The sequence below is a fragment of the Ursus maritimus genome, unplaced genomic scaffold (assembly GCF_017311325.1).
Source record: "Ursus maritimus isolate PB19 unplaced genomic scaffold, ASM1731132v1 scaffold_14, whole genome shotgun sequence".
Classification (NCBI taxonomy): domain Eukaryota; kingdom Metazoa; phylum Chordata; class Mammalia; order Carnivora; family Ursidae; genus Ursus; species Ursus maritimus.
This window is the reverse complement of record NW_024423786.1, coordinates 5,191,440-5,219,014: the sequence shown is the minus strand read 5'-3', so window position 1 is coordinate 5,219,014 and position 27,575 is coordinate 5,191,440. Positions and strand designations below refer to the sequence as shown.

Sequence of the window (27,575 nt, the reverse complement as noted above, 5' to 3'; positions counted from 1 at the left end):
TTTTTTTTTTTTTTTTTTTCAAATCACCATGGAACTCAAACAGAACCATCTGTGACTTAGTGGTAGCCCCAGGCTACCAGTTTTGGAATTCTGAAAATTGTCCCTGTCTCCCACTGTACAGACGAGAAAATTGAGGTCCAGGGAGCAGGAGGCATTTGCTGGAGGTGACATGGTCAGGATCAGAGGTCTGGTCCCATTTGTCCCCTACTTTTCTCCTCTGTCCTCTCCCCCTCCTCTTTCTCCTTCTCTCTCTGTCTCTGGGTACCTCTTTCAGTCTTTGTCTCTATCTCCTATTCTTTCCTGTGTGTCTCTTTTAACTGTGTAATTCTCTCACTATCTCTCTGCTTCTCTCTGTCCCCTCCAGGAACGTTCTCCGACAACAAACCTTCGGAGCTGGGTGCAGAGGCGACCCGGCGTCAGCACTCGCCCCCACCCTCCCAGCCTCGGGCTCGCGCCCCGCCGCCCCCGCCACCCCCGCCCCAGATTTCCGGCGGAGCTGGCAGGCGGCAGGCGGGGTACCCACGGGGCTGGCTGCCGTCAGCGCCCCTTCCCGGCGGCCGCGACCCCTCCCCGCTGACCTCACCGGCGCCGCCGCCCCGCGCAGATATAAGCAGCGGCCCCGCGGAGAAGCGGGCAGCCGACGCCCGGGTCCTGCGTGCGCTCCCGGCCTCCTGACCCGCAGACTCTGGACTCCCAAACTCCGAACTCGGAACCCCAGCATCCCGGACCCGTCCCGCGGAGCTCTCGCCGGGCAGGTAACCACCTCCGTCCCCTCTCCCCACTCAGGGGGCGTCCTGGAGTCCTGGGAAGGGGGCCCTCCCCGCCCGCTACCGGGTGAGCCCCCTGGAGAAGCCGCGGCTTTTGTCCCCCGAGCGTCTCCCGGAGCGTGGCGTCCGCGCACAGGCGGGGCGCTGCGCTCGCCCCCCCGGGTCTTCCACGGCGCGGGCCGGGGACTCGACCGGGCAACTGGTGGCGCGGGCACATGGTGGCGTTCGCCCCTGTGCGCCCTAGCCCCGGCTTCTGGAGCTGCTCGGCGCCGAGCGTCGGTAGGATGGAGCCCTGCCTGGACGGCAGCTGTGGGTCCGCGCCGGGACGGTGGGGCAGAACTGGGCGGCGAGGGTGTCCGGCGTTATAGCCTGAGAGTTAGAATCCAAATCCAGATGTGAGAAACAGATTTTCGCGTCGGACTTGAATCTTAGCCTTAGAGTTTCAGGCTCACCTTAGAAACCATTTTACCGTTGAAATTGGGGATTTTAGAGGTAGAACTGGCTTCCTAGCTTGGCCATAGAATCTTAGCATTAGAAATGGAATCTTAGCTTTGGAATCGGAACATTGACATTAGAATTAGAACGTTGGAAAGGAGCGTTGGACCGAGAATGTGGTGCAGGGAAGAGTCTCAGCCTGCGACGGGGCAGTTAGCATTGTGACCCTCGGGCGCTCTGGGCGATTACACTCCTGGCGAGCCAGCCCTGCGCTCAGTGACACTGAGGAGTAGCGGTGACGATGGGGTTCCCACGGCTTCCAGGCTGGCGCGGCAGAACTGGGCCAGCGGCCTGTCACTCCAAACATCTCTATGGGTGAGGACAGTCAAAGCCCGAGGCTGCCGCCGCCCCACCCTAAGGTGGCAGGTGGTCCTGCCCACGGGAGGATGTTTGAATGGTTTGTTACCCAGCTTGGGGACCCGCTGGGACAGGAAAGGGGGGAAGATGGTGCTGGCTGGGAGAGGGGTGCCGCACGCTTATGCTCTCTCTCTGTCCTCCCAATTCCAGACGCCGAGATGCCCGGCCCTTGGCTGCTGCTCGCCATGGCCTTGACCTTGACCGTGGCTGGTATTCCGGGAGGTCGCGCACAGCCCGAGGTGGCCCAGCAGGAGGCAGCGATGGCCCCCGAGCACGCGGGTCCGGACGACCTCCTGCGCCAGGCCCAGCGCCTCCTATTCCTCCGCGAAGACCTCCAGCGGCTGCGAGGGAACCAGGGCGATCTGGAATCAGGTGAGGGGCGGGTGTGTCCCTCCCATCAGAGGCCCTGAAGACGGCTGGGGGAAACCAAGACACAGAAGTGGGGAGCGACTTGGTCATCCAAACGCATGCCTTCCAGAAGCTTAGAAGTTCTTGACCATAACCTTAGCAGGATCATGAGTTGACCCTTTCCTGAAACCAGATTTCTCTTCCATGTTGGTCCTGGGAATGTTTCATAGAGAGCAGACTTTCAGTGGGGAAGATTCTGTGCAAGGGAGAGAGAAAAGGTCTCTGCATGTGACAGTTCTAATTACTACTTACTAGGTGCATATATGCAGGGCACTGTTCTAAGCACTTCAAACACCTATCACACTATTTGATCTTCCTAACAAGCTCTTAGATCCATATTGTTATTACCCCTCATTTTGCACAGAAGAAAACTGAGGCTCAGAGAAATTAAGTGAGTTGCTTATGGTCACACAGCTAGGGAGTGGCAGGGCTGGGACTGGAACCAGAGGTCATGCCTTTGACCATCTGTGCATGTGTGCGTGTGTGTGGCTGCGATTTCTGAGAGGCTGTGATTTCTGCAAGGCTGTGACTCTGGATGAGTGCTGCAGGGAATGTACCTTAACTAGGAGCAAGGCTGGAGGGGGTGCTCAGGGGCAGAGGGTCCCTCACTGGTCTCTTTCCTTCCTCAGAGGCTCAGATCCTTCAACCCAACTGGCTCTCCAAGCGTCAACATCCAGGCAAAAGGGAGGGGGAGGCAGAAGAAGGGGTTGAAGAGGAGGAGGAAGAAGGTGGGGCTGTGGGCCCCCACAAACGGCAGCACCCTGGCCGGCGGGAGGATGTGGCTGCATGGTCCGATGTAACCCTGCAGAAGCGGCAGCATCCTGGCCGGCGCTCCCCCTTGCTGGGGTACACTTTCACCAAGAGGCAGCACCCAGGTAGACGGCTGGTGGATTCCAAGGCCCAGAGGAGCTGGGAGGCAGAAGAGGAGGACGAGGAGGAGGAGGGGGGGGAGCCCATGCCTGAGAAACGCCAGCATCCCGGCAAGAGGGCCCTGGGAAGCCCATGTGGGCCTGGGGCAGCTTGTGGTCAAGCCAGCCTCCTGCTGGGGCTCCTGGATGACCTGAGCAGGGGTCAGGGGGCCGAGGAGAAGCGGCAGCATCCTGGGCGGAGGGCAGCCTGGGCCAGGGAGCCACTGGAGGAGTGAACCCATTTTCCTATGAAGTTTAGGGTCTAAGAATGTCTTAAGCCCTTGTGGGCCCTATTCCTTTGTGAACCCCCTCTTTCCTTCCTCCTTAGATCCCTGACCATACACCTGAGCCTCACCCCTTATATACAACTCCCTGGCCTTGTCTCCCCTCCCCCTTCAGGGACATGAGAAAGCGAGCCTCTGAGTTAAAACCCCATATTACCCCACTTTCCACTGTTGGCAAGGGGGAGATCCCAGAGTCACTCTCCCTGCACCCCCTCAGGCTGATCCCCTTCCTTACCTCTGGCTAAAATGACCCTTCTGTGTCCTCTGAGGGATCCCTGGAGAGAAGCAGGGTAACTCTGGGTCCAGCAGCCAGTGAGGTCAGGGTGGGATTGAAGATGTGGTATCCAAATCCAATTTCGATCCTCCCCTTCTCGGGCATCCTTTTGTGGGTGGGCAGAGCCCTGTCCCATGGCTGTGCTCTGCTTGGGCGAAGCATTGCAGGGAGGGGCATCCTGTGCTGTGCTGTGTGGTGGCCGTGGGAATAAATATGTACAGGCATATGGAAACAGCCCTGAAAGCTGAACTTGTATATAACCCTCTAGAGTCTTCCCCTGTCCGTGATAATCATCCGAATGATAATAAAACATGAATCTGCATAATCCTGGAGCTCTGTGGTTGCAGTTTTCTCTCAGCTGGTGTGGGGTTTCTCTTTTTAACATTGAGTGGGACAGGATTAGAGCTCCCCAATTCTATTGAGAAAGGGCATCAGGGACTCTGGGTTTGTAATCGTCATGGTTCGACGGCAGGAATCAACAGCCTGTGTCATCCAGCAGCCACAATGAGAACAAAGGACCAGGCTGTAGCTGGGGACTCCAACCAGGGGCCTTCTAGGCCTGGGCAGGGAGGCAAGATGGGTGCAGGACAAGAGGGGGTGGTGGGGACTGGGGCAAAATGAAGAGGCCAGCTAAGTGAAGACACTTAAATCCAAAAACTTTAACATTGTGTGACTCGAATAATAACAACAACAACACATACACAATACTTATTATGTGTCAGGCACTGTCCTGAGCACTTTACACATAACCTTTTTATTTTTTTTTTTTAAGATTTTATTTTTTTAAGTAATCTCTATACCCAACATGGGGCTCAAACTCACAACCCCAAGACCAAGAGTCACAAGCTCCACGGACAGCCAGCTGGGTGTCCCTATATTAATTCTTTTAATCCTCACAACAGTCCTTCTAGGTATGACTATTATGATGCCCATTTTCCTAATAAGGAAACCAACAGAAAGGTCAAGTAACTTGCCTGAGGCTGAATTTGGCCTACTCATTGCCAGTTTGCAACCTCTGGTTAGACTGAACTTCCGAATTTCCTAGGCCTTATGCTGAATTAGACCACCATTTGTTTGGTGGATGGATGAGCTATTCGGTTTTTCTGCAGACAGCTTTTGGTCACCTTCTTGGGCAGTGGAAGGAGGGGCTAGGAGGGTGTCTGAACCCTAGCTCCTCTCCTTGGGGAGCTCACGGTTCAGGTGTGGTCAGGACAAAGGAAGACTTGGGCTTTGTAAGATGCGTTTACACCCATATTTTCAATATTATTCCCCCAAGCTCTCTGAAATATTAAGCATTTGATGGATTTGCTGGGTTTTCTCACTTTCAGATGAGAGAACCAACACAGAGACTAGGGCCTCGCCCCAGGGCGCATGAAGCATGTAGGGCTGGCCTTCCTCTACACCTGGCTTTCCACCCCACTTGGCTGCCTTAAGACACCCATTGTTGCCATCAGGGCAAGTGCAGCCCCAGTAACACTCCCTCTACTCACAGCTCCCCTCTGAAGGTGAGTGAGTGTCACTCCCCAGGTGAGGCAGTTAGAGCCATGTCTCCCTTACCCCTTTCTTCCTGCCTTGGAAGCCTGGGAGGCCACATGTTGAGATGGCAGAACGCATGATGGAGGGATTCTGGACCCCAGAGTCACCAGATGGATGTTAGACACTGTGCACCCATCAGACTTCTCATGTGTATTGTCACTTGTTTTGAGTGTATTAAATACAAGTAAACTTGTATTAAGTCACGAGATTTCAGGGTTTACTTGTTACCACAGCAAACTTAGCCAATTCTGACTAATACAGATGCCTTCTCCCTGGGTCTCTCTCCACTGAAATCCTTCCCATCTTTCCCTTCTCGTATGTATCTGCCTTCATCAAAGCTGCTTAGATCAGAGCCCAGCATGAAGTAGGTGTTCAATAAGTATTAATTGAGTAGATGTGGAAAGCTTTAGGTCACTTCTATTTTAGTTCCCCAGCCTGACTTCCTGGGGGTCCCTGCCCTTAAAGGGCTCCCTGTCCAGTGGGGAGACAGACAAGCAAACAGATGATGGTCAGTTAGTATGAGAAGTGTTGATTTTGGTGAGCAAGGCATGCAAGGAGAGTGCGGACGAGGGGTCCTTGGGTGAAGCAGCCTTCCCAGAGGGGAAGCATCCAAGCCGAGTCAAAGAATAAAGCAAAGGAAAGACATTTCAGGCAGAAGAGAAGAGCATTAGCAAAGGTCTAGTGGGAAGAAAGTGTTCTTGGAGTTGCTAACCTTCAAAATCCGAGGTATTTGGGGTCCTTCTTCTCCTCTCTCACCCTACCCTCTAGCCCCGAAGGGGATGTACCTGGGCCTTGTGCCTTATCCAGTCCTCCCTCTCTCCCCGCCCTGGTTCAGTCCAGTCCCCACATAGGGACTCACACTGCCATGGCTTAGATGTGTGAGAAAGCAGGGTGGTTTGGGGTGGAATCAGGGAAGCCTTCATGGGGGAAAGGGCACTTAAGCAGAGCTTTGAAGGATGAAAGAAAAAAAATTTCCTGAGCACTTCCTCTGGGGCCAGACATCAGGAAAAGCACTTTTATATCTACTGTTGGACACACAATAGGTGATCTGTAAATATCTGTTGAATGAATGAATTACCCATCATAGTCATACCCCGGTTTAGAGAAAAGGAAACCAAGAGAGAAGTAAAGTGACTTCTCTAAGTTCATGAGTCTGAAACTTGGGGGTTGTCTTTATGCTTCCCCTCCCCTATCACCCACATAAAATTTTTACCATGTTCTGTAGATTTTATCTCTTAGACAAGTCTCAAATCCACCACTTCCTTCTAGGTCCTGGGCCATGGCCAGGCATGACCAGGCATACTCCGACCCTGGCCACCATCATCCTTGGCCATCATCATCTGGAGACTTCAGTGGCCTCCTCACTAGTCTTTGGCTTCCACTCTTGTCCCCCAAACCTACTCTCCCCACACAGCCAGAAGGACCTTCTCGAAGTGCAAATCTGATCTTGGCAACCACCTTGCTTAAGACCTATCAGTGGCTTCCATTTCACCTAGGATAAAATCCAAGTTCCTTAGCACAGCCAGGATGGCCTGCCCAGTTGGCCTCTATTGTGTTACCTGCACACAACTCAGGGCCTTTGTTCATGGTATTCCCTCTGTATAGAGCCCTCTTTTCTCCTACTCTTGATATTACCTGTGTTCCCTTCTGTGTGTCTTCCTGCATTGTGGAGGTTGGAAAGCAAAGACTACATTTCCCAGACTCCTTTGCGGCTAGAGTCTTGGCTGTGTAGTAAGTTCTCCACATGGATGCTCTCTGTGAGATTTGGAAGGCTGCTTTAACCATTCCTGCCGAAAAGCAGGGCTATAGTGAGGTGTGATATTTCTGCAACAGCTTTCTGGTGTCCAGACTCCAGCTTTTGGAAGTATCTAGAGTCAGTTGTTGGTAGCAGCTTTCAGGCCAGCTGTTCTTTTCTTTTTAAACAATTTTATTAGGTGTATATTTTATGTATCATAGAATTTAACCATTGCAGGCATACAGTTCAATGATTTTTAGTAAATTTTTGTCCATTTTCAGACTCCCATGATAGTACCGCTTACAATGACTCTCTCTATACTGTCAGCCCCAGACAACCACGTAATCTACTTTTTCTCCATCAATCTGCCTTTTCTAGGCACTTTATACATATAGAATCATACAGTATGTGGTTTCTTGTCCCTGGCTTCTACCCATTAGCACCTTTTTGAAGTTCATCCATGATGCAGCGTGTTTGAGTAGCTTGTTCCTTTTTATTGCTGACTGGAGCTCCAAGTAATGAATTCTCGAACGCCGTAATCCCAGTGGTGGCCTCCGCATTTCCCACCTTCCTGACCGGAAACAGAGGAAACAGCTTCCCTGGCAGGTGGCTTCTGTGGTATCGCTCTGCAAGCCTGCTCCTCCAGCCCTTGACAATTTCATAAACACCTAACTCCAAGAGTGAGCCTCAAAATGTTCAGCAACTAGGGGGCCGCCTGGGTGACTCAGTCAGCTGAGCATCTGCCTTGGACTCAAGTCATGATCCCAGGTTCTGGGATCGAGCCCCACATTGGGCTTCCTGCTCCACGGGGAGCCTGCTTCTCCCCTCCCTCTGCCTTCCGCTCCCCCTGCCTGTGCTCACGTGCTCGTTTGCACGCGCTCTCTCTCTCTGTCAAATGGATAAATAAAATCTTTTAAAAAAATATTCAACAACTGGTCCAAGACAGGCATCAGCCAATCAGGACACACATCCAATTGCAGTGGATGGATTCAGATACACCTGTGAGGCCACAGCAGCGCCAGGAGCTGAATGCCAGCCCTGCTGTGTTCACTCTTTCCGCTTAGCATTTCCAGAATGGTTTCTGTTTGTTCGGCTGAATCCTGATGATTCACGCTAGGTAACCGCTACTCCTCCTTAACTGTCACTTCTGACAACACTTTGTCGGGATGTGACACTGCATCCCTCCTGCCCCCCTCTTACAGTATCACAGTTTGTAATTATATCTGTCTTAGGCTGGGTGCCCCCAGCACAAGACCCCTAGACAAGGACTTGAGTCCAAGTGGTTTCCTTGGAGGGTGGTCCCAGGGGGGCAAGTGGTTTCCTTGGAGGATGATCCCAGGAAGCGGTCTGGGAGTTGGGGAGTGGTTGGGAAAAGGGAGGAAAGTGCATGTGGAATGCGGTGGTGAGCCGGTTTTCCTTGGGAAACTGTAGAACAGGCCTCAGAGTTGTCCCACTGGATGGGGTGAGGAAGGTGGAGATTTCCCGATGATTCCCTTTGATCAGGGGCTGAGGGCTGCTCCTGGGGATGTTAACTCCCTAGTGCTTCTAGCTTGCCCTATGTGCCGGCCCCAAGAAGGAGGCCATTGTGTAAAGACTCTCAGGAGGCCATTATGTGTCCTGCAAAGGTGAGAGCTGAGGGGACGAGGTGAGGTTCCAGGAGCATCTGATACAGTCTTCTTGATGATTTTTTTCGTAAGAGGCTCCTCCTCCCCCAAACTCTGTGCTCCGTGCTCTGTGAAGCAGGGACCACGGCAGCACCCCCAGCACCTGGGACAGTGCCTGGTGCAGAGCGAGCTCTCAGCAAACATTTGCTGGATATGAACGAAGGCCACACGTGCAAAGGCGGATCGGGTTTGAGACAGGTCTGCCTGATTCCCCAGCCCAAGAACAAGGTGGGGAGGCAAACCCAAATGTTGTAGGATGCTGTGCAGTCCCCACAAACCCGCGAACCCGGCCCCAAGGCGGGCCATGGAGCTGAGAGCCTATGTTGCAACCCGGTGTGACATCTACCCAATTACTCTACCTTTTAAAGAATTTATTTATTTATTTGACAGAGAGAGACAGCCAGCAAGAGAGGGAACACAAGCGGGGGGGAGTGGGAGAGGAAGAAGCAGGCTCCCAGCGGAGAAGCCTGACGTGGGGCTCGATCCCAGAACTCCGGGATCACGCCCTGAGCCGAAGGCAGATGCTTAACGACTGTGCCACCCAGGTGCCCCAATTACCCTACCTTTTAAACCACTTTGGAGAACACAAAAGGGTCCTCTGTGCTGTGCCGCCAAGATCCTACTATGTGCAGGGCCCTGTGGAAGGCACATTGCACCCACCGTTTCTGCCCCCACTTTATGGATAAGAAACACCTGGCTCAGAGGGGCAGCGACTTGCCCAGGCTACACATCTTACGTGGATGGGACCGGGCTCATCCCCCGTTCTGTAAGCCTGCAGGTCCAGCAGTCCTTCCTCTCCCCCTGCTGTTGTTAGCTCAGGCAGCTTTGAAAAGCTGGGGACTGTTTCTTCAAGGAGCTGCCTCATGAATTCAGCGAAGCTGCCGGTCCTGCTTTGCTGGGAAACATTTTAATATCATGACTTCCTCTAATATGTTCTTAAATTAATTCTTTCTTCGAACCTTATTTTGATTAATTAAATGCAATCAGAGGACTGGTTTGCCGAGAGACTCAGTTCCTGCTCGGGCCTCTTGGGTGGCAAGAGGACATGTGGAGCTTCTTACCTGAAGGATGTTGGCAATTAGAGCCCATTTTGATTGCCCGAGTGCGAGCTGACTGCCTTGGAGAACATCAATTAGCTCAGTGGCTAAATTGTGCTGAGTTACAGGTTACCAAGGGGACCCATGGTCAATGCCAGGATTTAAGTGGCTCTAGTCTTTGGGGATCATCTTTCCTGAATTGCAGCCGCGTTCTGGGCCTGGTAATTATCAGCAGGCTGATTAGGTCTTGTCCATTATGGAGAGTGACTTCCTAATTGCCAGCTGCTGGGGAGGAGAGCCTCCCGGCACCAACGCGGGTACAACCGGTCCAACGTGCCAGAGGCTGGCAGGCACACGTGGGGGAGGCTGCTTTGAGCCCGTGGCCAAAGAGATGGCAGAGGCACATGCTGGGCTTGGCGGGGTCTCCCAGGGGAGGGGCACAGCGTCTCAGAGTAGTCCTGGAGAACATGGAAGTCCAGGCCATTCTTGGGAGGTTGAACATGATCTTGGAGGGGATACCCAGCCTAGGCAAAAAGGGGAGCCCCTAGTAGTGCCAGGCTCTGAGCTAGAAATAACAGTTAGTGATTACTATGTGCCAAGCACTGCTCAAACCACTCCACAGGAAACAAGTTATTTAACCTTCTGTAGGAAGAAACTGAGTCACAGAGGTCAGGTGATTTGCCCACTTATCTGAGATTGACATGCAGACAGTCCGCTTCCAAGTTGAACGGCTATAGACTCTCATGCATCATATATAGAAGCTCGGAAGCCCCCTAGGGCCCGGAGACCCTTTCAGGGGATCTACGAGGCTGTCACTTTCCTAACTACATATCTGCGTGGGGCCAGGTTATCTTCTTATACTTCAACCAAAATTTAATCTGTTGATTAAATGCAGGAGCAGATAAGAGAATCTGGTTGTTGTCTCTTAAGTCAGACATTTAAAAATTTTATGCGTTTACGTGGTTTACATAAAAATGTAAACCAATGCCACTCTTTTCAGTAAATTGTTCTTTATTTGAAAACTGTATTTTCCATAAACATGTTTTATTTATGTTAACACATAATGGATTTTTAGGTATTTTTAAATGAGCAAATACACATTTAAAAATTCTTAATTTAATTTCTAATATGAGAAATATCAGTAGATATAAACCACGTAATCAAAAGTTCTTTGGGGGTCCTCGATACTTTTTTTCTTCTTTAGAGGGAGACAGAGAGCAAGCATGAGCCTACCTTTCTCCCACCCTGCCTCCTGCCAGCTACTCCCCTGGGTCACTGCCCGGGTTAGAGAGGAATGCTGGGGACAGCTCCAATTCCCATCTCGTATAGTTTCTCTATCACCCCTTCCTTCAAAATCATAACCGTTCTTGTCAACATTCCCAACCAACATTTCAAGTCCTCATCTTGGCTTAGCAACTCACTAGCTACGTGATCCTTGGCAAGTGTCTTCTCTTCTCTGAATCTCAGTTTCCTCACCTGTGAAATGAGAATAATAGCAGAATTTACCTGATAAAATCATTGTGGGGATTCCACGTGACAGCCCACGATTCTGTAACCAGACTGGCTTCTGTCCCACCGTGGTACTAACACTGTGACCACCAGTAAGGCTGCATCCATCAGGGCCCTGGCAGGAAAGAGCCGCCCACGGCGAGAGAGAGAGATAGATGAGGGGACTGTTTATCACGGGGAGGGCAGGGTGAAACACACAAGATAGTGCAGCACCCCAAGGTGAGCGACAGCGGGGCGTCGTTACCACCCTGCGGCCTGCAGCGGCAAGGGGAGGACGGTGTAGCCAGAACCCCCGGAGAGCAGGAGCAGTCAGGGCGGGCTGCCCCACGGAAGCTGTGGCCACAGCAGGAATGAAGGCAAAACCGCAGCGGGAAAGAGAGGAGCAGAAGTACCCCAACCTCCCTCTGTCCCTCCTTCGGACCTCCTGGAACACACCAGAATCTGGAGGGAGAGGGAACCCCCATGCGGCAGTCTGCAGAGATCAGCCAGCTGGAGGGGCCGGGGCAGAGAAGGGGGGGGGGGTGTAAACAGGTGATAACACAAAGGACAAGGGAGTTGGTATCTGGAGCTCACCAAGCGACAGCCAAGGGTAGAATAGGGCCCTACTGGGCCTTAAGAAATGTTGGTTGGGAATGTTGACAAGAACGGTTATGATTTTGAAGGAAGGTTGAGTTCCCCCTTTATCATCTCTCCCCCAAGGCCCTGGGTCTCTGTGACCTCTGGGCTCTCCAAACGCCTCATTAGCGTCTGCTGAGAGCAGAGCCAGCAAGTGGGGCCTGTGCAGTGTCGCCTGTGCGGAGAATGCTTTTCATTGGAGCAGAGCAGAGGGAAGTGGCACCTGGGGGGGTGGGGGGGCGTGGCACAGGGCTATTGCTCCTTTTTGTCTGAGCCTGATGACTCAGGGAACATCACACTTCTGAGGATGTCATTGTCAGGGCAAAGCAGCGACTTCGGCCATGTAGGCTGACACCAACCCTCCCACCCACACTCATGATTCCCTAGCCCAGACCCCAGCCCTTTTCTTTAGCTGCCATTGTACCACCATTAAAGCTGTATTTACAATAAACTTGGTTTTTACCCATTGTTCCTCCTAGTGACCAAGAGAAGGTGGATTCGAACATGAGGTCCCAGTGAGCTGGGGGCAGAACCGGGATCAGTGCCCCCCCCCCCCCCCGCCCGCCCGCTCTCCCTGCTCCAAACCCATGCTGGGTGGTAGGCAGAAGTGCCCATTTGGTGTCAGGCACACCTCCAGCTTTGGAGCCAGGTGTCAGGCAAATAATTTTTACTCTCTGCACCCAGGTTCCTCATGATAAGAAGGAGGTAAATAATCATAGCTGACCCACCACTCCCCTACCTTGCAGAGAAATCATTTCAAAACTCAGCTTTGGTCACATCATTCTCTTGCTCACATCCATTAGTGATGTTCCCTGGCCCGTTGTGATCTGGAAGTGGCCCAGTGCTCCTGTCTTGGCTCCTTTCTCCTGCCCCCATCCAGTCACATTGTATGGACTTTTCTTTTCTTAGTCCACACAGCTCTTCCTGCCTGTCCTTTTGACTTGGAAAATCTCAGCATCAAACTCAACTCAGTACTTGCTCCTCCAGGAAGCCTTCTGTGATTTCCTTCCACACTGCATCAGGCAGCTCCTCTGAGCGCACAACCACCAGAGCTGGATGGTCCTGGTCCCAGAATCCTGGGGTTCTGTAGAGCAATGCATCTCAAAGTGTGGTCCAGCATCATCTGGAAACTTGTGAGAAATGTAGATTCTTGGACCCTACCTCCAAACCTACAAAATCAAAAACTCTGGGAGGGGGGCCCAGCACTTGCGTCATAGAAAGCCCTCCAGGGAATGCTGGTGCTCCCGTTTGAAAACCCCTAGTCTGATCCAGTCGTCTGACACCGTGTGAGGTTTCTGCACTTGAGGCACCTTATTACATTATTAACTGCCACATGGCCCCAACTCCAGCACGTGCTGCAGAAGGGAGAGGCCTGGGCCGAGTGGCTGGCGCCCCAGGGTGCTTCCAGCTAATGGAGTTGTTACAGATGAGAATTTTCCCCATCACATCCCCTTCTCCCCCTTCCCGGAGACACTTGCCCAATTTCAAATATCTTTTATTGGCAAAGAAGAAATCTCAGCACTTGTCTCATTTACTTCTCGTCAGCCTCTCTTCCATCCAGTCCTGCCAGCCTGGGGCCTGCTGAGCCGGGGGATCAAACTACTGGTCATCTGCTTCTTCAGGAATATAACGTAAATTGCATGTGGCTTCTTGCAGACACACGAAATGTTGCCTGGAAAAATACTTCTTTTTTCTCTTCTCTTGGCCAACACCCCACCAGTGTGGCTCAGAAAGCTGCGTAGGTCTTAGGAGTCCAAATGTTTTCTGAATTAGTTTCTCCTCCTGCTGGAAAAGTGGTTTCCCTCAATCCTCCTCCCTCTACTTCTAGAATCCAGTCATCATTCATTCTGGGAAGTTCTTCTTGGTGTCTAACCCAACTCTTTCTTGCTGTCATTGGCTCCAAACCAGCCCGTGACATATAAAGGACAGGTATTTTTATCTCTATTTTACAGCTCTGGAAACTAGCACAGGGTCAGGCACACAGTAGGCACTCAATAAATGTTAGTTTAGAAAACGAATGAATGGGGAGATTAGTAATGACAAAATCTGATGACTGAAAATGAACATTCACTTTGAGGATTATGTTAAGGGTCTCAGATATATTCAAACACCAGACAACTTTATGAGACAGATACTACTTCATTCCCATTTTAAATATAAGGAAACCAAGGCTCAAGGAGATGTAGCAATTTGCCTAAGACCGCACAGCAATTCCGTGATAGAACCAGTAGGTGCACCCCGGATTTGAGCGAATTGTATGACTGGGGGCTCGCTTCCTGGATAGTCCCTTGCGTGCTGCTTTTCTGAGCAGGCAGCTGTCGGAGAAGCGTCTAGCCCCTGGAGGTTCTGACCGAGTGGGGCAGGGCGGGGGCAGAGACAAAGGAGCCCTGTGCTTGTCCTTCGATGAAAGGCTCCTGAAGACCGCTGGGGGGGAGGAGGAGGAGGAAGGCGTTGGGAGTTGAGTGCACTGGAAGAGGCGCTGGAATCAAAAACGAGTGCCCACATGTCTGTGAGTAAGAGGCCCTTTCCCCGCCACCGCCACCGCCACCGCCACCGCCACCAGGCCGCCGCTTCTCTTAGAGCAAAGCTTCAAATCTCATGACAGGACAGCAAAAGACAGCACTTGCCTCCCCCTGCTGCCAACACACACAGTTGCTGACTTAACATGCCTCTTTCCCCCCCACAAGCCTATCATTTTTAATATTTTATTTTTTTAAGTTCTTTGAAGATTTCATTTATTTATTTTTGCGAGAGAGAGAGAGAGCGCGAGATGCACAAGGGGGGGGGCAGAGGGAGAAGCAGACACCCCGCTGAGCAGGGAGTCCCGCGCGGGACTCGATTCCAGGACCCCGGGATCAAGACCTGAGCCAAGTCAGACGGGCCTCACCGACGGAGCCACCCAGGCGCCCCATTTTTAATATTTGAGATTTACTGAAGTAATGCATTAATACGTCATTTAAGAAATCATGCGATATACAGATAAATAGAGCAAAAATCGGAGTCTCCTTTTATAACTCCGTACCCCTCAGCACCCCTCTGGGGAAGTGCCACGGTTCACAGTTTGGAGGGGGATGGCCCAGGGCATTGCCAGCGAGGATGAGGAAGGACGCAGGGGAGGTAATGAGAAGGTGTGTTGACGGCAGTGTGGCCACGGCTTCACGAAAATCCTCGCGGGCTGCTCGTGGGGTACGTCCATTCCACACAGAAGCTCTCAGGATGGACCGCACCCAGGGAGGAAGCTGGACTTCCAGTTTCCCACACCCCATACATGAGAGGTGGTGTTTCCATACGGAAGTGAGGGAATGCTTTAAAGTGTAGATTGTAAGGGCGCCTGGGCGGCTCCGTCATTAAGCGTCTGCCTTTGGCTCGGGTCATGATCTCAGGGTCCTGGGATCGAGCCCCGCATCAGGCTCCCTGCGCAGTGGAGAGCCTGCTTCTCTCTCTCTCTGCTCCTTCTCCTGTTTGTGTGCGCTCACTCGCTCTCTCTGTGTCAAATAAATAAATCTTTTTTTAAAAAATAAAAAAATTAAAAATTAAAAAAATAAAATGTAGATTCAGGTATGGCGAGGCCAACAGAGAGAGAGAGGACTGCCATTGAAAAGATGGTTTGCGGGGCACCCGGGGGGCTCAGTTGGTTAAGCATCTGACTCTTGATCTCAGGTCTTGATCTCAGGGTAGTGAGTTCGAGCCCTGTGTTGGGCTCCACTGGGTGTGGCACCTACTTAAAAGAAAGAAAAAGATAGCGTGTTACTCACAGCTCTCCCAAGAGGAAGGGGCTCGCAAAGCCTCACAGGGCTGTGCGGTAACCCACCTGAGTCTATCAGGAGGCAAGGAGCAGGAGAACGTGGGCAGGAGACTTTCTTGTGGTTTCTGTGGAAAGGAACTGGGGAAGGCAGGGTAAGCCCGGTTAGGACTGGCTGGTTTGAATAATTCCAGCAGGCTCTGGGACCGTAGGGGCTGTCTCCAGTTGTGCGGTACCCGCCCTGGGGGGATTAGGGCGGAGGGCTAGTGGCCCAGCGTATAAGAGCCCAGAGACAAAGGAAGTGGTAGTGATGTGGGAAACAAAGACAAAAGAAAGAATTACATTTCCTTGAAACAGGCAGAGTGACCTTCCTCTAGGAACTCAGCGGCCTCCATGTGAATACTTTACTAAGGGCAAAAGGCAGTCTTAGCTTAACATTGTCCTGACCTCCAGGATCCTGTGAGTCTTCTCTAACATATAAAAATTCCTTTGGCGGGGCGCCTGGGTGGCTCGGTCGGTTAAGTGTTGGACTCTTGATTTTGGCTCAGGTCATGACCTCAGGGTTGTGAGACTGAGCCCAGCATTGGGCTCCGTGCTCCATGTGGAGTCAACTTCAGATTCTTTCTGTTCTCTCCCTCCCCCTCTGCCCCTCCCTGCTCTCTGTCTCTCTCTCTCTCTCTAAAATAAATACATGAAATCTGTAAAAAAAAATTCTTTGGAAACTTCCTTTATCTCTATCCCACCAAGATATATGTTGACAATCACCCCCCAAGCATATGGAGCACTGATATACATCTGAAGGGTCTCATGACTAAGGCTTTACTAGACAATCATAAGTGACCTTTTCTTTTTTTTTTTTTTTAAAGATTTTATTTATTTAGTTGACAGAGACAGAGACATCCAGCGAGAGAGGGAACACAAGCAGGGGGAGTGGGAGAGGAAGAAGCAGGCTCCCAGCGGAGGAGCCTGATGTGGGGCTCGATCCCATAACGCCGGGATCACGCCCTGAGCTGAAGGCAGACGCTAGGTGCCCCATAAGTGCCCTTCTCTTAACAACAGCGAGCAGGGGTCAGACCCGCATCATGGTCTGGTGACTCAGTTGCCGGCCGGTGAGGCACTGGATGCCCAGTCACGTTTACACCATCTGGCAAACAATGAATGCTCTTTAAATCGAAGTATGCATCACATATATTGCATATGAAATACTTATTCTAGAAAAGTGTTCTTTGTTTATCTGACTTTCGAATTAGACTGAACTGGATGCCCTATATTTTTGTCTACTAAATCTGGTGATCTTATTCTAGTTCCTTCCCTGTTTTCCTTCACAGGCATTTTCCCCCCAAAATCTCTTTCATGCCTAAGGTCACATGGGTGCGTCTTTCTCAAAGAACCCCAACTAATACATGGTGAGAATTAAATGAGAGAAAAAACAGAAAGATCGCAGAACAGTGCCTGGTCCCCAGGAAGGAAACATCTGCTCTTAGCAGACAGGCACAGTCAAATACTACCGGCTGACTCGTGGACTCGGGCCCACTCCCCTGTCTGTGCTCCCCCACCTCACAGCCCCCAGCCCTACACTTAGTTGGTGCTCAGACACGTCTCATGAGAGATGTGTGCCTTTGTTTGAATGTTTTTGACTAGTCGTAGAGGACGCCAGGGTTGGTGGCTGCTCCAGAGAGCAAGTATGAAAGGGAGATTCACTTTTCACTGTATGACCTTGCCTATTATTTTAAACCTATCAAAAAAACGAAAAAATTTTAAAAATTATTTTGAATTAAATTCACTGCAGTTTTGTATCTTGGAGGCCAAATTGGGCAGGAGGCCTGAGCTGGAGGCCACTGTCCCGCCTGAGGCCCCACATTGCTCTGAGAGGCACTAGCTTGGAGGTTGCTGGGGCTCTCACCATCTCCTCTGCTCCTGAAGATACTTTTCCAAGGCCCAAGTTCTTACGTCAGTGCCAAACAATGACCTTTGCTCCTGGAAGACCCCGAGGAACTCCCCAGTCATCCTATCACAGTGCTCCTGACCCACCTAAGTTCTTCTTGGGAGGCAGGAGGCAGCTCCTACCTTCTCTCACATTTTGCCTGCCGGCGATGAAGGAGGCAGGGCTCATGTCAGGGCGTTGGAATCCCGGAAGCTCAGCATTCAAAGAGCCTTAAAGATCAGGGAAGGTAGGAAAATTCTCCCCAACCTCCCTGACACATGTTTCTTCAGTCCGTGCTTGCATACCTCCAATGATGGGAACCTCACTCCCTCAAGAGCAACTTCCCCAACCAGCATAACTCTGCCGGGAAGAAGAGTTTGCTCTCTTCACTGAGGCCCGGTACTATGTGACTGCTCCCTGAAGCCTCTGTGGGTCCTTGCTCTGTCCTCTGGGCTCCCAGCCCCTGTGAACTTCTGCAGGGGACCCCTCAGGGTGCTTCCTCCAGCTCGCTGAGTCTGGTGCCTTCTCAGCCTGCTACTTGCCCTGGGCACACTCAGCCTGGCTCTCTTGTACGGTCCGGCACCTAGGAATGGGATGGAGAGCCAACATGTCTTCAGAGAGCACCTGCTGAGCCAAAACTCAGAAAAAACTTGTTTTTTGGGCCCGCCTTGGATGAAGCCTGAGCAAACCGAAGTGTCCTACACAGAGGGCAGCAGGTCTCCAGGGACCAGAATACCAGGGGCCGCCGCCCCAACTCTGTGCCTCTCCTGCCTGGACAGCACTGGACATTCTCAGCCAAAGTCAGAGTCTGGCACTGGCATCTCTATCTGGGACACCTCCATCTGTTAACCCATTCTTTCTCTTAAAAAAAAAAGATGGGGGCTCCTGGGTGGCTCAGTCAGTTGAGCGTCTGCCATGGGCTCGGGTCGTGATCCCAGGGTCCTGAGATCAAGTCCTGCGTCAGGCTCCCTGCTTGGTGGGGAGTCTGTTTCTCCCTCTCCCTCTGCCCCTCCCCACTGCTTGTGCTCTCTCTCACTCTCAAATAAATAAATAAAATATTTTTAAAAGATAAAATAAAAAAATAAATAAAATGATTTATTTTTTAAGGTTAAAAAAAAAAAAAGTCCAGAAGATCCAGAGGTTACTACTTTTACCAGTTTCTCATAGGTTCCCCTGGAGATATTCTAAGCATCTTCGGCATACTTGTGCCGTCCTTGACTTGGGAGTTATCCCCTCGCCTTCCCTGGTGGGCAGCCCTGGAAGGCAGCCTCTATTCCCTGATCCCACATACCCTTGGGTGGCCCCTCCCTGCTCCCTCCTGGCCCTGGCTCTGCACAAAATGATTTGTGTGGCATATGGGTTTAAGTTTTAATAGTCTGACTCTTATTTAAGTGTGTATTAAAGAGACTAGGACATCCAATCCATTACTTCACATCTTCTTGGAATGGGGTTAAAATTTAAAAGCAAGTAGTATCCAGAGTAATTCACAGGCAGTTTGTAGACAGGGCAAAATCGCACAGAAGGATAAACCTCATTGGCTACGATACTGCCACTGCGCAAAGCTGTAGGCTGCTGATGGGTAGTAAGGAGGGCACGTGTTGCATGGTGCACTGGGTGTTATACGCAACTAATGAATCATCGAACTTTTCATCAGAAACCAGGGATGTACTGTATGGCGACTAACATAATATAATAAAAAAAAACATTAAAATTAAAAAAAATTGCATAGACGGGAACGGCTACTCAGAAGCCTGGAAATGTTGCTGTCGCTTATAAAAAGGGGGTGGGGTTCAGCAAAGTGAGACCCCTGCTTAATGCCGGGAAAGACCCACCCAGTGGTTGGCAGAGGAAGGCAGAGGCTCTGGGGCTATGATCCTCAATCTTGCTGACCATCAGAATCACACGGAGAGTGTTAAAGATCCTGATGTCCAGGCTGCGTTCCAGATCAATCGGAGGATGCGAGACGAGCATCTGAATTCTTTAAGTACCACCAGGGACAGGTGAGCGGTTCCCAGAGCTCCCCGAGCCTCTGCCACCTCTCTCCCGAGAAGAACAATGTTTCAGGACCCTGCTGGCGGGAGAAGCCCACGTGCTTCTACTCTGGCAAGATTTGCAGATTCGGGGGCTCAGCTATGTTGGGGGGAGATGTTGGTCAGCTTACATAAGCTCTGCTCCAGCCTTTATATTAACAGTTAGCAAGGGGAAGCTATTTAAAGCAGGCGGCTGGGAGGCATGTGGGAGGCCACTGGGTCTGGCACATGGGCTCAGGACGCACGCAGAAGACGGTGCCCCAAATTCTGATCCTCAAAGTGCCACCCAGGCTGTACAAAAATAGGAGCGGAAAACAGTGGCCAGACAGCACGGGGGTGTGGAGGAGGCTCTAATTAAAATGCTTAAGGCGCTTGGTGATATTCTTACTTCTCTCTCATCCCTATGCACTCGCTTCTGCTCATGAAGTTGAAGGTCATTCATAATTCATTAATTCAGCAAATAACTGCTGGGCAGGTCCTAGTCAGGGCACCGGGGGATAATAACACAGATAATAATAGCTCACATTTACTGAATACCAACTTTGCGCCAGATTCTCTTCTATGTGCTTGGCATATAGGAACTCACTGGGTCCTCACACAATTGACAGGTGAACAAACTCATGCACAGAGGGGTTAAAGAACTTGCTCAAGTTCTCACAAGTAGGGTGTGGCTGGTACAGGAGTAAGACAGCTCTCCTTCCTTTGAGAAGCTCACAGTCCAGTGGAGCGGCAGGCTTGGGAACCGTGACTGGGGACTACAAGAGATGAAGTGTCACCTCTGTCTGGGGGGGAGAGGGGGGCAGAGCCTTGAAATGGGTTCTTTTTTCTTTTTTAAAATTTTATTTGGGACGCCTGGGTGGTTCAGTAGGTTAAGCATCTGCCTTCGGCTCAGGTCATGATCCCAGGGTGCTGGGATTGAGCCCCGCATTGGGCTCCCTGCTCAGCAGGGAGTCTGCTTCTCCCTGTCCGTCGACCCCTCCCTCCTGCTCGTGCTTGCTCTATATCAAATAAATAAATAAATAAATAAATAAATAGTCTTAATAATATTTTACTTATCTATTTGACTGAGAGAGACACAGAGAGAGGGAGAGAGAGCAAGAGCTGGGGTGGGGGGAGGAAGGGCAGAGGGAGAGGGTGAAGGAGAATCAGACTCCCTGCTGAGCAGGGAGCCTGACACCAGGACTTAGAGATCATGACCTGAGCTGAAGGCAGATGCTTAACTGACTGAGCCACCCAGGCTCCCTGAAATGGGTTCCATAGGTTGACTAGGAGTTAGCCAGGCTTAGAAGGGGTAGGAGAAAAGGGAAGGGCACTTCAGGCAAGGGAATGGTATGTGCAAAGGTGACAAGACAAGAAAACAGCACAGCTTATGCCATTAGTAAAAAGCAGTCTGATAGGAACGTGGGAAAGATACTATTCACTGCTTTAAACCTATGTCTAGAACAGACCAGGAATGGCACCCCGCAGGAGGCTGGGAAGTGTGCCTGCTTGAGGTCCCAAATTCAAGGTTCTCGGTTTCAAGAAATAACCAGTGTGTTTTCAGGTCAAGGGAAGGGAGACCTGGGTGTTCTCTGTGTTTGCTCTGTCATGAGACAAGGTCCAGTAAAGGGGGGGGGGCGTCCCTGGAGCACCACAGGGTTGGCCTTTGTCCTGTTTCTCATGTCAGCTTATTCAAGAGGAAGAACTGGTTTTCCAGATGACCTGTCCCCAGCTTGGGCTCTGCCCCCAGAACACACCCACAGTGGGGAAAAGAGAATGTGAGAGAGCCTTTCAGTCGGGAGGACCCGGACTCCTGTGCTGACTCCACAAGCCACTTACTATCGGGGAGCCTCAGCTTCCTGGCAAGTGAATTGGTGACTAACGTCTATCTTGTAGGGTCATCATCAGTCACGGGATAAAGCTGGGTTTCTGCTAGACTGAGCACAGAGATGGCTACAATCTCTATCCTTGATGGACTGAGTTATGTAACTTTAAAATTCATTGCAGTCCTTAGGCCCCCCCCATACCTTCAGAATGTGACTGTGTTTGGAGATAGGGTCTTTAAAGAGGTAATTACATTAAAATGAGGTCATTAGAGTGAACCTGATCCGATATAGTGTCTTTACGAGAAGAGGAAATTAGGACACGGACATGCACCGAGGGAAGACCATGTGAAGACACAGAGAGAAGGCGGCCACCTGCACACGAGGGACAGGGTCCTCAGAAGAAATCGTCCCTGCCAGCACCCTGATCTTGGATTCCAGCCTCCAGAACTGTGAGGAAACAAATTTCCATCGTTTAGGTCACCCGGTCTGTGGTACCTTGTTACGGAAGCCCTTGAACGGACACCTACCCTCTGTGGTTCCTCCCAGAAAGCGATGGGTCTATCTCTCCACTCTTGGATCTAGGCCGTTCTTGTGACTTGCTTCGGCCAACAGAAAGGCTAAAAGGCAGCAGAAGTGACAGTGTGACAGTTCTGAGCTTATGCTTCAGGAGACCCAGCCTACTTCTGCTCATTAGCTTTCTGGGAACAGCCTGGCCTGGCCTGCTGGAAGCTGAGAGACCCCATGGAGCAGAACTCATTTCTCTCGGTCACAGCTGTTCTAGACCAGCCAATCCCCAAACACGTGACAGAGGCCTGCTAAGATCAGGCCTGCAGACCTGGGGCAGTGGCTGGTCTCGGACGTATGACCAGAAGTACTGCCTGGCTGATAGGCAGGCTGATAACAAAAATAAGTGCTCATGTCACTGAGTTAGTGGTGGTTTTCAGCCACTGAGTTCAGGAGTGTTTGTTACACAGCAATAGCTGAATGGCAGAGCTTCTGTCACAAGGGAGTTCTCTTTGCAGACCAGCCTCTCAGCTCTCAGTCCGTGTGGGCCAGAGGCAGCCTGTCTTTTTACAGAAGATCCTTTGTGCACCACTGGTTTTGGGGGGCTTCCCAGATGTCGACACAGGGCCTTTAGGGAAGGAAGACTCAGCTGAGGCAAGAGGCCAGTGGGAGTGTGAGACGCTGTTCTGGCGGGGCAGGGGCGGGGGCTGGATCTTAAAGCTCATGTGAAAATCCTGGACTCATAGACTGAGGCAGGGGAGGATGGTTCCCCCAAGGAATGGAGATGTTACCAGCAGGAAGGGGGTGTATGCCAGCCAGGAAAGCACAGCGGGTGTCCGCTCTGCAGTGATAATGATGATGATGCCGAGAGGAGACAAAGGTGAGGAGCGGGGAGATTTGGCTACCCACAGAGTCAGGGGGAAAAGAGCCCTGAACATGTAGGGGAAGACTTGGCCTGTCCCAGACTCTTCTCTATTTTTTTTCCCCAATACTTTTGGGGTCTTCTGCTCCTCACAAGTTCACTGTGATTGGCCATGCTGGGTTGTCCAATCTGCTGGACCGAAGAGAGCCAGCCAGAAGACAGCTGGGACAAGTTGTGTCCTCACGATTCAGAGAGAGAGGGAGAGAGAGAGAGAGGCTGAGGCCATGAGATTCCCACTGCTATCTTTTCCAATCCAGGGAATCACTGTCCTGGCCTGGGGTGCACACAGTTGATATCTGGAGTGGTCTCTCACACCAGCCCAGCAAAGCTGGTGACTTGATAGCCTGGCAGAGGCTCAAACCTGAGGCTTTCAGGGAGTGTAGACCTGGTCTGAGAAACTCTGAGGCAGAAAGGGCGAGCTGTCCACCAGAGACGGGTGCCTCTCTACCATGGTGGGCAGCTGCTGGCATGTAGCTACTTGGCCTGGCCCACAGTTCCCAGCCTTCCATGCAGCTGGGAGGGGCTGTGTGACTGGTCCTTGCTGACCTTTACTGACCGCCCACTGTACGTCAGAAACCACATGACGTGTGTTGGGTGCGCAATCTCAGTCCTCACCACAGCTTGGGGGGTGGGGGGGGTGGGCTCCTGTCATTTCTGTTTTACAGACACGCAAAGGGCGGCCGAGAGGGACTTAGCAACCTGCCCAAGATACACATTTGTTCACTGAGTCCTTCAACAAACATTTACTGGGGGCCTGTTACGGGCCAGCAGGGTTTGAGGCTGGGGATACAGCAGTAAATGAGACAAAATTCCTACCCTCCTGCAGGGCGCATCCCAGGAGGAGGAAGGCAATCAGTCCGCTCTCGCACAGATTCTTAAGTGAGAAAGAAAGCAAATGCAGAGTAGGGACACAGAGAGTAAAGGATAAGAACGCTGGTGAAGAGGCAGGAACAGGGGGAGGCGAGTAAGTCTCCCAGAGTACAAAAAGGCATGGTCCTGGGAGCGAGGGCCCCTTAAATTCTGCACCCTGGGCGCTTTGCCTCTCCTGCTCCCAGCTCTGGCCTGGGATGTGCTGTTTTGATAGCGTGGTCAGGGAAGAGGTGCCATGTGTGTGGAGGTGAGGGAGAAAGGCATTCAAGAATCTGGGCGAGGCACCTGGGTGGCTCAGTCTGTTAAGCCTGACTCTTGGTTTCAGCTCAGGTTGTGATCTCAGGGTCATGGGATCGAGCCCCAAGTCAGTCTCTGAGCTGAGCGTGGTGTCTGCTTCAGATTCTCTCTCCCTCTCCCTCCCCCTCTGTTCCTCCCCCTGCTCACCTGTGCTTGCTCTCTCTCTCTCTCTCTCTCTCTCTCTCTTAAATAAATAAATAAATAAATAAATAAAATCTTAAAAAAACAAAAACAAAAACCTTGCTAAAGAATGTGGGAGAGGAGTGTTTCAGGCACAGGACCAGCAAGAGCACATGCCAAGGGCGGGGGGCGGCCTCTGTCTGGGAGCAGGAGCACGAGGCGGTCCCAGGGAACGCACACCGCGGGCGGGGAGGGCGGCCAGCGAGGAGTCTGAGGGGCCCTGGGGCCCAGGTCGTGTGGGCCCTGTGGACCACTGTGAGGACTTCGGTGGGTGCCCCGGGAGGGTGCTGAGCAGAGGAGGGACGTGACTTTGGTCCAGTAGGACCCCCGCCGTCTGCATGGGGAGCAGAGGCTGCAGGGGCGGGCGGGGTGAGAGCAGGGGCGGGGCGTCGGGGAGGAGGCTTCTGCAGTCATCCAGGTGAGAAATGCTTGGGTGGTGGCAAAGTGGGCAGAGGGGGCATATGTTAGATCCATTGCAGAGCAAAAGCTGACAGGATTTGCTGATGGATTAGAAGTGAGAGAGAAAGAGGGGTCAGAGATGACCTCAAGGTTTTTGACCGGAGCACCTGGCTGATCGGAGGCACCGTTTACTGTAATGAAAAGATTGTGGAAAGAGCAAGAGAAAAGAACCCATGAGCTCTGTGGAAGGCCCAACGCCAGTCCAGAACACGGCTTTGTGCGGTGCCATCTGAGCTCCACGCTGTCGTCAGCTGCTTAGTCGTGCCCCTGCAAGAAAAAAGGGGCCTCAAATCCCGCAGTGCAGGAGCTTGACGGGGAAACTGACTCTCCCACCCCACAGTGCCGGGCAGGAGCGAGCCGCTGGAAAGCCTTGGGCGGGAACCAGAGGAACGACCTTGGCGGTGAAAACCTGGACCGTCCGCGGCTCTCGCGCGGTCCTGTGGCGCCCCCTGGTGGCTGGCTCGGCTCCTCACAGCCCTCCGCCCCCGCCTGGGCAGAGCCCTCCACTTCCAGCTCGCCTTCCCAGAGGCAACTACTGTTGGAACTTGTGCTTCCTTTCCGAGACTTGGTACGAATGCTTGCAGCTGATACTTGTCAAGAGTTCAATATGTGCCAAGCACACTTGGCATTTTGCCGTCTGCTTCTCTTCTCAGTACGGAAGCCAGAGGTCGGATCCTGTCCCTCCCCTACTCCAAACCTTGCTTGGCCCCCACCCCACTCAGAATAAAGGCCGTGCGATAGCTATGACCTGCCCTCTCCCCTTGAGCTCTCGGAACTAATTCTTCTAAGTCTCTGTTCCAGCCGTGTTGGCCTCATTAATTTTTTTAAATTGTGGTAAAATACACACAATATTTATCATTTTTAACCATTCATAAGTGTACAATTCAGTGGCATTAAATACATTCACAGTGTAGTGTAACTAGCACCACTATCTATACCCAAAACCTTTCCATCACCCCCAATAAGAGCTCCATACCCATGAATCAGCAACCCCCCCCCCCCCCCAGCCTCTGGTAACCTCTGTCCAACTTTCCATCTCTACAAACTTGCTTATTCTAAGGATCTCGTATAAATGGAAGCATACAGTATTTGTCCTTCTGCATCTGGCTCATTTCACTAAGCGTAACGGAAAATGTCCATTCCTCTTGCATATACCAACATTTCATTCCTTCGTACGGCTGAGTAATAGTCCATTGTACCGAGCACATTTTGTTGATCCATTCCTCTGTTCATGGGCACTTGGCTGTTGTGAATAGTGCTGCTGTGAACATGGGCGTTGGCCTTATTTCTTTTTCTTCAATCCGCCAGGCACGCCCCTGCCTTGAGGACTTGGCACTGGCCATCCCTTCTGCATGCAATGCTCTTCCTTAAGAGATCCACGCGGCTCATTCTGCACTGCCCTCAGGTCTTTGTTCAAATGGTTCCTTCTTCACGAGACCCGCTCTGATTACCCTACCAAATACTCGGACCCGGCACTCCCCACCCTCTCTACTCTATGCTTTCTTTTTTCTATAGCACTTACTACTTTCTAACATACCATATAATGCAATTAGCTGGTATATCTATTGTGCAGTGCCTGTGTCTCTCCGCTAGGGTGGCAGCTCCGTGAGAGCAAGAATTACTGTGCGCTTGGTTTATCCCAGGCTTCCATGTAGGCAGGGGCTTAATACAGAGCTTGTTGAATGAACTTAAAATTGCAAGTGTAAGCCAACTGCTGAGTTACGCATTTTAAACTGGAGTCTCAAGTCTAATGTGTTAGATGTTCCACACGCCAGACTCTTAAATGCCCCAAATACTTAAAATACCACATATACATGGATTATTTCAAATCTTGGTTGGAATTGGGATAACTCCTCAACCGGCCAAGCACACATATCTCTGGAGATTGAGGCCAGGAGAATGAGATTTGAAGCTGCAGATAAGCAGTGTGATTTTTCTCTTCACCGGAGGACCGTGCTGAGCCTTCCCCCTCGTCCCTGGGCCCGGGACTCCTGTGTGCGTTGTGGACAGGACAGTGGAGGGATCGAGTGGGAGCAGAGGGCTAGTCCCTGCCCCACTCACCAAGTGCAGGGCTTATCTGTTGAAGGGGGGCCTCTCTCCCATTTACCAAAGGCCCCTATGGCTGGTGGTGGCCCTACTTTGTCAAAGGAGTTGCCAGCACGCAACCTATGGATTGGGTGGCCTTGCAGCTCACGTGCCCTCAAGCCAAGAGATCCACATGGATCCTACTTTTCAGGTCTGCGAGGGTGCCGCTGCCGACCCTCCACTTCCCTTGGATCGGTGAAAGTAGTTATTACTTGATTCTCTTCTGCGTTCCCATCTGGCAGGGCCGCGACTCTCAGAGATGTTTCCATGACACCAGACGGGCTCCTCACGCCTCCTATGACACTGCCTGACTGGGCGTGACACAACTGCCAAGGTATTTGAATGACGGCTCCCCTTTTTCTTTATTTAACAAACATTTACATGGTCCTGCCTATGTGCCAGGCACTGTTCTAGCACTTTCCAAATAGTAACCGATTCAATCCTCCAACCTAGGAGGGAGGCACTATTATCCCAGCTCACCGATGAGGAAACTAAAGCTTAGAGAATTTAAGCGGCCTGCCTGGGATCACTTCGCTACAGGACTGGGATTAAAACCTGGGGGCTGTGCTTATACCCACCATGCGGTGCTACCTCTGACTTTTTTCTTGTCCTTCTATTTCCCTACTTGCTTCCCTCTCTTCCTTCCTCTTCCTTCCCTCGGTCCCTCTTTTTGTTCCTCTGTTCTCCGCTTTCTCCCTCTCTGACCCTAAGCAGGAGCTGCCGAGTCCCCTTGGACGCTGCCCAACATGGCACACCCTGCGCCAATTCTGCAGGCCAGGCCCTGCCTCCCACGGCCCTGCCAGTTCTTCCCTCGTTACCCTCGTCTCCCTGTGCCGGCGGACGGGGCGTGCCCGCCTGCCCCCTTCCACACGCCTGCTCACCACCGCAGCGCCAGTTGGCAGAGGCCAGCAGAACTGGGGCCTGGGCCAGCCTGGAGGGAAGCCAGATCCTTGGGGAGCTGCGTGACGTGCTGCACACGCTCCCCTGACGTATGCTTACGGCATCGTGAGTTCCTCTTCCTGCTCAGGGCTTTCAATGTGGTGCCAAGATGCCTGGTGCTGTTTGGGGTAGACTTCGATGATAAGGGGCCAGAAAGAGAGAGGCAGAGAGAGAGCTAGAGAGAGAGAGCCATAAGGTGGAAGGCAAAGGTGAAGAGTTCCAGATTTCT

General features: G+C 51.8%; 1 protein-coding gene across 2 annotated transcripts in view; it reads left to right on the top strand.

Moving 5' to 3' along the window:
- TRH (thyrotropin releasing hormone) overlaps window positions 1–3,815 on the top strand; it is a 5,382-nt gene extending 1,567 nt beyond the window's left edge. Inside the window, exons 1-3 of one of the 2 annotated variants that reach the window (XM_040628416.1) lie at window positions 561–755; window positions 1,770–1,991; window positions 2,657–3,815. In XM_040628416.1, coding sequence (XP_040484350.1) covers window positions 1,778–1,991; window positions 2,657–3,171 — 729 coding nt within the window. In that variant the 5' untranslated portion in view covers window positions 561–755; window positions 1,770–1,777 and the 3' untranslated portion in view covers window positions 3,172–3,815. Of the gene's footprint in view, window positions 1–560; window positions 756–1,769; window positions 1,992–2,656 lie in introns of those variants that run through there. The other variant, XM_040628417.1, reaches the window with a different exon arrangement.
- Window positions 3,816–27,575: the final 23,760 nt, after the last annotated feature.